Below are 8,883 nucleotides of genomic sequence, written 5' to 3'. Positions count from 1 at the left end.
TCTGGGTGGAGAGAGATCTGGGGGCGATCGGTGGTGGAAGCCGAGATGGGTGCAGATGATGCACAATGGCGGCTTGGACCAGAGTAAGAGCCGTGGCTGGTGGGGTGGCTGGGGGGGGGTGCCGCCCAAACCGAACCGAGGGGGGCGGTGAGGGAGAAGAGCCAAGAGCAGTGTCCGAGGCTTCGGGCCCGAGAAGCTGGGACACAGGTGTTTCCCTTTGCCAGGCTGGGGAAGCCTACTACGGGAGGAATTGGTTTGGTGAGGAAACAGTGATCGGGAACATATCGACTTGGAAGTATTTAACATCCAAGTGGAAACATGGAGTGAGCAGTGGAGTCTGGAAGTGGAGAACAGTGGGAAGTCGGCAGCGCGGCAGGAACGAAAAGCCATGCACGAGGGGACTCGCTACCTGCCCCCCCCCCCCCAGGGGCGTGAGGGTAGATGTGCAAAAGGCGTAAGGGCTGAGCACTGGGGCGGGGTGGGGGGGCACCACCCTTTACTAGTTGGGAAAGAAAGAGACAAGAATGAAGTGCAGGGAGTAGGAAGAGAGGGTGAGCGGTATCCCAGAGGCAGAGTGAGGAAGGCATTTTGATGGAGGGAGGGTCCTCTGTGTGGTAGGCTGCTGACTGGTCAAGTCAGATGAGAAATCAAAATGCACTGCCTTTTAGGCACTGGAGGTGTCACTGGTTACCTTGTGCAGGGAGAGGTGGGATCGAGGGCCTGAACAGAGAGGGTCAAAGAGAATAGGTTTTGGTAAGAGGCCAGCCAACCGCTAAGGTGACAGCATCCAGAATGAGGAGCAGGGGCAGACAATCTGGGCAGGGGGTCTAGACCACAGCCACGTGGTCTGGGGAGGAGGGCAGAGCTTTGGACCCCCGCAGGAGAAACTGAAGTGCAAAGAATATAAATTGGGAAGAAAGGAAAAATCCGGAACATGAACCTAGAGAGCTGGGTGGGGAGGAAGGCTCCAGCTTGAGGGCACTCTGGTGCCAGGCTCAGGGTAGTGAGACCCATTCCAGATGCTTCCATTGCTGGAGAGAAGACTGCCAGGTGATTATAATGTGCCACCATCTCCAGTTTATTCCTGGGTGTGGGACTGAGCCAGCTTGGGAGGCGCTTTGAGACCGAGAGGGCTGTGGGGGTATTCAGCCCTGGCACGGAGAGGGCAGTGATTGCTGGGATCTCTGAAGGAATTTGTTGGCTTTCATCAGAAGAGCGATTCTCATAACATTTACCAAAATGAAAATCCTGATTAATTCTGCAGGTTTATAGCTCCCCAGAGGCTGGAGAAAAACATCATTTGGCACAAGAAACAAACTTTATTCTGGCTGCATAGATAATTTTGCAAACACTAGATACTGCATTGCACACATTATCCTGGAATTCCAATTTACTACATCCATAGAAGGCAAAGAAACACAGTCATGGCCAATTTCCCACACTGCCACCTAGACCCTGTGCTTCCAGGGACCCCTTTTGTTCTGGATTTCCATGATGCCCTGGGCAGACGTGATTTTGGTCAGCCCAGCAGTTCTTTCTTTGGGAAACTGCTTCTATCTCATGATGTGCAGTTTGGATGAGCTGTCAATGATAATAGTCAACCTGACCTCTGCCTGTAGGGACGTGCTCCAGGATTATACAGTTGTAGTAGCTCAAGCCCCAGAAATAGTGATTGGCTCAAGAGGAAGGCATGGAATTAAGAAACAGCCAATTAGGATTATTTTCAGGGTTAATATATAGATAATGGTGAAGTTCTGTCTTGAAGATGCAACTTTAGAAAACGTTGAGTCTGAGTTTATCAGTTGCCATTGTCTTCATACTGTGTGGATAAAGAAGCTTGTTTGTAGCATGAAGTCTAACAGAGATGAGGTAGAGAAGGAGGGTAAGTGGGGGGAGAAGGGGAGAGAGAGAGGGAGACAGGGTGGGAGTGTGGAGAGCCAGAGAGAGACGGGGAGTTCTGTCAACAATATGCCTGGCTCCAGGCCTCCAGGCTCTGGAACTTTCGGTCCTGTGGGTACTCCCTGAATACTTTTGGGGTTATGCTCCTTTGAGTTGGGTTTCTGTCTCTTACAACAGAAAGCATCTTGACTAAGACCCACGGTTTCTCGACAACTTCATGGGAAGGTGGGGGTGTGGGGTATGCACTGGAGAGTGAGGAAGGCGTGGTCAAAGAGTTTGTGAGGCAGCTGTCCCTGGGATGTCCAGGTGTCTGTCTCGGGGTCGTAGCAGTCAAAGGAGGCCAAGTCCTCGATGCTGCAGTCTGTGGTCAGCCGCCGCCCGCCCGTCACATAGAGCTTGTTCCCCATCACCGTGGCCCCATGGTGCATCCTCCGGTCTTTCATGTCCGCACACTTGACAAATTTGTTGGATTGAGGGTCATAAGCAAGAATCCTCCTTGTGTAACCTGAAAACCAATGGCATATCAGCAAGCTCAGCATTGCTCATTTGGAACTGGAAGCCTGTGGTCTGGAAACATGTCTGATCTTTGCCATTGCCCAGTACCAAGGCTGGACTCTGAACTAAGGTGTAGAATGTTTTGGTAACCTGCCCAAGGTCCAGTGTGTGGCAGAGCTGGGGTTTAGACTCAGATCTGTCTGATTCTGACCCCTGAATCCTTAACCTCAAGTTAAGGCAGCATTAGATTGGGAGCAGCCTCCTGATTCTAGCAGCTTTCTCTGTCTCGTTGGCTTTTTCATCTCTCTCATATGCCCCTCTCCCCGCCAGAACCTTAACAGTCCAGAGAAGGAACCTTGGGAATTCAGGAACCATTCCCACGACAGCCCTATCTGGTCCCCACCACTTCCCACTTTTACATTTTACAGATGTGCAAACAGAGGCACAGAAAAAGATTCATAACTTGCCAAAGAGTATACAGCCAGTGACAGAGTCAGGATTTGAACCTAGGTCTGATCCTAAAATCAGTCCTCTTAACCAAGACACTATACTGCAATCGCAGAGAAATGATCCATTAGTGGCTAATATTACTAACAGTAGCAAACATTTTTTGAGTATTTGCCAGGTATCTGGGATAGTGCTAAGTGCTTTAGATATGCGAGCACATTTTCTTATCACAACAAGTCCGTGAAATAGGTATTATTTCATTCCTTGTTTACAGATGAAGACTGGGAGAAACTTCTGGATGAGAAAAGAACTTTGTCAAGTCATCCACACTCCCCTAGTTGGATGGATGTGCTTTTAAAAACACTGTTTTATAGAACATCTGTCTATTAGTGACCCTTTTTCCATGGGAGATGCCAAGTTTGTGTCCAGCCTAGCCATCCTCTGTTCAAACTCACCTCCTACGATAACAATCCGCTCCCCAAGCACCACTGCAGGGGCGCACACATTCTTGATCATTCTCGTCTCCATTTTGAACCATGTGTTTCTGGAAATGTGATAAACCTGAGGGAGAAATATGATCATGGTGCTGCATTTTAAAGTGATAAATAATTTTTAAAAGATAGGAGTAGTATTTAAGAGATTGAAATAGGATTCTTTTTCTTTTCACTTTTTAAAATGTAGGCAGGTGTATTATTATCAATAAAATGTAATTAAATAACAGAAAACATATATTACTAGAAATTGGTCTTTATGCGACCCCCATGAGATCCTTGGCTCTGTCTCTATAGAATGGACCAAGAGTTACGCATTGTGGTATGTGTTTGCTTACCTTGCTTGGAACATTTTTTTCTTTTAATGGGAAATGGAGCAACTTGGGTATTCATAAGACCAATGATTTTTCAATCATTTCTATTTCCGGCTCATGTTTAAATTTCTAAATGTTCCAGTGTATCGGAGAGGGCCCTAGAGCCAAGAATACATTTGGGGCTAAGTGAGGAAGGCTTTTGAACAGTTCATGCCTGAAAGTCATTAGAATCATAGAGGAAGCACGAGAAAAGAGAACGAGCAAAGAGGGGGGGCAGGGCTCCTTGGCCATGGTCTGAAATAGAGTCACAAAGCATGATTCCTAGAACATGTCCCCTTCAGTTTAAATAAAGTTCAAATATCAAATATAAATTAGTTCCTTACTAGCAAAATTTAGCATGAGAGATTTAGGATGGACTTCATATAAGAAAAGAAGGGGTAAAACATTTATTTACCAAAGAACATGGCAATTCTTTCTATATAAAATTTAATTGCTACTATATGAAAGACTGTATTTTTTATAATTTTACCAAATTTGATCTTCACAACCATCCTATGAAGTAGGTACCATTACTTGCCCCCATCTTTCACATTAGATCATTGAGGCTCAGAGAGGTGAAGTGACATGCCCAAAGTCACACAGCTAGATGGAATGGAAGATATGGTCTGGTTGAGCCCAGAGTCCAAGTTCTTAACCACTGCACTCATGACTCTGCCTGGGGCCGTATAGGGGTGGCCTTTTTTGATGGAGCGGTTTGAGACTCGAGACCTCTTGTGGTCTCTCCATTCTTGAAGTTGGTGAAGCCTAGCCGAGGCCATGTGCCAGAGATGGGGGCAATCTCAATGGCTGTTAAGCCTCACCGTTTCATCTGAAAATACATAGAGGACACTGGAAAGTGGGATCCTTGGGGTAAAAGTAAACACTGAGTGAGTAATTGCCTCCTGGCTTTCTGTTCTTTGTCAGCAAGCTTGGAGTATGGTTTTAAAGATAGAGTAAACATCTGCACACAATCCTCATAACACCCCCAGAGAGGCTGGGGCAAGGATAACAAAGATGGGGCTTGACCAGGGGAGGAAGTGATGCTTTGTTATGGTGAAGGATTTGCTCGATGCCATCCAGAAACAGAGGGAGAAAAAAGGCCAGGGAGAAAGGTACACATACACACATAAATTGCACAGTGACACCACTGTTCAATAGTCCCGAAAAGAATGCATGCGTGCAGAAGAACCATCCTGTAAAGAAAACTGAATCTGTGCCAGAAAATCCAACCTACTCCATCAAGCAACCCCCAAGCTTTGATCTCATGCTATAGTTGAATGAGTAAAATTACCGTTTCAAAGCTAAGGCTAAGTAGACAAGAAAAGCTTACATGAATGCTTTCCCCCTTTTCCCCTTCTCACCACTGCAGTGTAAAAGGATTACTCACGTTAGTGGGTTTTTTTCTGCCTTTGCAAGCATCTTGTTTGATGGTACTATGCATTTTTTCATATGCCAGCTTGAAAGATTTTCTGAGCTTTGTATTTATTCTTAGGAAATCAATAACAATTTTGCAATGTGAAGTCGTTAGCATATTTGTTGACTTCATTTTGAAAAGTATTTTTTTTTTTTTAAGGAGGGAGGGGTTCTAGCTTTACATAGCAGCCATTTGTTACATCTGCATTGTGTGGCCAGAGCTTGGTGGGGAGCAGAACACGTCTCTCTCGGCTCAAATAAATGAGCGGGATTTGGAATAGAATCCAAATCTGCCTAGATGGTCAGAGAAGAGCTGAAAATATGGGCTGAGGAAGCGAAGGCAAGAACAAACAAGGATTAAATTGAAGCTTGTTACTTTTCTCCATCTCCACTGGCACCAACTTAGCCCAAGCCACCTGGCTGGACCTCTAGAACAGTCCCCCAACTCTCCTCCCTTTGTCCACTCAGGCCCCACCAATCCCTTCTCCATAAGGCATCCCGAGGAACTCCTAAAAATGCAAATTTGATGACTTCAGCTACCCTGTTACTCTCAGGCTATAACCCCAATTCCTTGACAAGGTCCAGAAAACCTGCCAGGTCAGCCTCAACTCCACAAACACCCACCCCCCGAGAACGTTCCAGAATTTCTGTAGTAGGGGCTCAGGGGCAGCCGTCTGGGTGGAGGGGTCACTCAGGGCAGCTTGAGGAGGGGGCTGATGGAGATCACGTGGGGACTAACCCCTCCTCCCCAGCTCGGCTTAGGCATACCACCTTTATGCCTCCCCGCTTTGTGTCGCAGCTACATGCTCAGGCTGTCAGTCCCTCCAGGTGACGGGCTATGCCCCTTTCTGCTCCAGAGCCTTCAGTCCAGCTATTCCCTTACTCCGGAACAACCACCTCAACAGAGGACTCTGCCTCTGCTCAGAGAAGCTTCCTGCCCCTGTCTCCATCCAAGTCATGTCCTTCTATCTTCCCAGTGATTCTCCCTCTTCATTTACCCACCTTCTCTCTTCTCTTGCCTCCCTGTTCACGTCAGCACAAACCAACCTCGAAAGTTCACACCATCCCCGATTCCCTCTAGACTGGTTTAGGGCACGCTCCGTGCTCTTGAAGCCCCGCTCCAGTCAGCACCTGAATTGCAATTGTCCTGAAGCTCCTGGAGGGTAAGTGCGTGTTCCTGCTCATGCTTGTGTCCCCAGGGCTCTTATCGGGGCTGGGGCTCAAGATAGCTCTCATCAATGAACAAAGCAACGACCAGGGATCTCCTGGATCATCTTTAAAGACAGGCTCATTGTTCAAGTTTGTCATATCATTACATGAGCTGCAGAGATTGGAACTTGCATAAAATGCTTAATATTCTGAAATTTTGGTCTCTATTAAGAACACTTCTCAGAGAGCTTGCTAGTGATATTAACATCTACCTGTCATTTAAGGTCAGGGCTCCCCAACCTGGCTGCTCCTTAGAATGTCCTGGAGACGTCTGTAACAGGTATATGTCAGGACCCCAAACAAAGAGATTTTGATTCAGCTGATCTGAGGTTGGGTTCCCAGGAACTTGGTAACAGACTGTGGACCAAAGCTTGGGAATCTTCTTCTAAGGTCTTGCTGATTTGGGTTAGAGGCATCTGCAAAATTCCTATAGAACTTCACTATCTGACATTCAATGTGTTTTAGCTTGAACTTTTATTTTTTTTTTGAAGTTTTAGACATACTAATTTTATTCCTCAAATAAAGATAAACTCTTTGTGGACAGGAGTTGTATCTGACATTCCTTTGTATGTGTTAATCTTACACAACAAGAATTCATAGATGGATAAAGTCTTGCTGAATTTAAACTTCCTTCCTTCCTTCCTCCCTTCCATCTTTCCTCCCTCCTTTATGTTTCCTCTGCAAATGATAATGTGTATTATATGTATGAGTGCATGCACTCATGCATGCATGTATCCATGTATGTGCACAGGCACACATGTATATGTGTGTGCACACATGCACATGTGTGCATGCATGGGTGTACCCTCATGCACTTTCATGATGGGAGGGACCAGCCATTTACCTGGATAAGGCGTACAGGATTCTGCATGATGTCCTCTCCCCCAAAGAGGTAGAGTCTTTGGTCTTTCACAGCGACAGCAGGGTGGAGAACCCCCACTGGCATGCTGGCCATACTCTCCCAGATGTTGAAGATGCTGTTATATCTCTCCATGGAGCCCATGACCTCTTGCCCTTCTCCAATGCCCCCAATGGAGAAGATGAAGTTCTTATGGGCAGTGCTTCTGTGGGAGTAGCGGGCCACCAGCATGGGCTGCCCCAGCCTCCACTGGTTAAGCTTTAGGGAGTAGATGTAGACATTGTGGCTGGGCACGTTCTTCCCTGCGCCGACAGCCATGCCTCCCAGCACGTAGATGCTGCGGTGCAAGGTGATGGCCGAGGCCTTGTACAGCCGGGTCGGGAGTTTGGCAAGGTTCTGCCACTGGCTGGTCTGTCTGTTGTACAGCAGAACATCCCTGGTGGTCTGCTGGTTGTCCTTCCTCCCACCCAAGAGGATGAGGAAATCTTGGTAAGAGGTTCTTGGGGGGACATGCCATGGAGGCTGGAGGTCTGGGGCACTGGCGGTGCTGTACGTGGCAAACATCTGCCTCTTGGCCATTTCCAGGATGGTCTGGCATGAGGGCGAGGACTGCAGGAGGGCATCGTTGGCGATGAAATGGTGGAAGAAGGCCGGGTGGATGTACTGAAGCCTGACCTGCTTGAACAGCTCCTGCACGTGTCGTTTCCGGGCCTGGAGGTCATGCTTGATCCAAACCATGAGGGCCTCAAACACCTTTTCCTCCTCCCCACAGAGCCCATCATCTCCCAGGTAGTCTCTCAATTCCAAGGCACAGAGCTCCTTCAGGTCGGCCGAGGCAGCCACCTCTGGGAAGCACGTCAGGGCCACCTCCCTGGCTTTCTTCTTGAGGGTCTCACAACTTAAGATTTCAGAGAGTCGCATCATGCCCAGGCAGTTGCTGGGGGTCAGCTGGCTCTGGAGGTAGGAGGAGCAGGCCTCCAGCAGCTTGGGGTACTGCAGCATGGAGGCTGCCTCCATCAAAGGCAGGGCATTCTCAGCTGTGACGTGCACCTCCCCAGTGTACACATACGAGATGATCTGGTCCAGAGTCGTGGAATCGATGCCTTTCAGCTGGACTTTGGCCTCGCTTCTCTCCCGGAAGTTGCTGCAGAACATGGCCCGGAAGTAGGGGCTGCTGGAGGCCAGCACACTTCGGTGGCAGGGGACCTCGCAGGTCCCGGTACAAATGCTCACATCAGTCAGCATCCTGTTTTGCCTCAGGCCATTGAGCTGCCTCAATAAGTCAGAGGAGAAGTCGTGGTCTTTGAAGAGCAGCCCATCTGGCAACTCCTCGTCCATCCTGCAAGGAGGGGGAGAGGTCCCAAGGGGAAGCATGTGCTGAAGGGTTTAGCTGTGGTGTCTCCAAGACTCAGAGCACCTATGTCCATTCACTAAGATGCTTGTGGATATTGCCAAGAATGTTGCTTAGTGAAGATTGGAAAGAGAGTCCACCTATAGCCCAGACCTCACAGCCAACACCTCTCTTTTTGGTTATGATTACTCCCAGAGGTAATAGGCAAAAAGCATCTTCAGATAATCTGAGAAGAAGAAAAAAAAAGAACCACCAACATTGTTGGAAGTTACCTGATGGTCACGGGCTGAAGCAAAGTGACAGTCCATGCATTTGACCAGCCCAAATCCGTGAGCCTTGCTCCAGCTTCTCAGCATCTGTTATTTA

The 8,883-nt window shown here is 48.0% G+C and overlaps 1 protein-coding gene across 1 annotated transcript; it reads right to left on the bottom strand.

Moving 5' to 3' along the window:
• Window positions 1-2,114: 2,114 nt before the first annotated feature.
• Window positions 2,115-8,576, bottom strand: KLHL38 (kelch like family member 38). Its single transcript, XM_028105532.2, has 3 exons — window positions 7,152-8,576; window positions 3,297-3,402; window positions 2,115-2,404 (listed from the first exon to the last, which is right to left on the bottom strand). Exons 1-3 carry the CDS (start codon window positions 8,538-8,540, stop codon window positions 2,115-2,117), a joined length of 1,785 nt encoding a protein of 594 aa, XP_027961333.1. The 5' UTR covers window positions 8,541-8,576.
• Between the last annotated feature and the right edge of the window lie 307 nt (window positions 8,577-8,883).

This window comes from Eumetopias jubatus, unplaced genomic scaffold (genome assembly GCF_037043125.1).
Source record: "Eumetopias jubatus isolate StellerSeaLion01/CBP00866 unplaced genomic scaffold, mEumJub1_p1.0 scaffold_4, whole genome shotgun sequence".
NCBI classification, from domain to species: Eukaryota; Metazoa; Chordata; class Mammalia; order Carnivora; family Otariidae; genus Eumetopias; species Eumetopias jubatus.
This window is presented reverse-complemented; position numbering and strand designations above follow the sequence as displayed.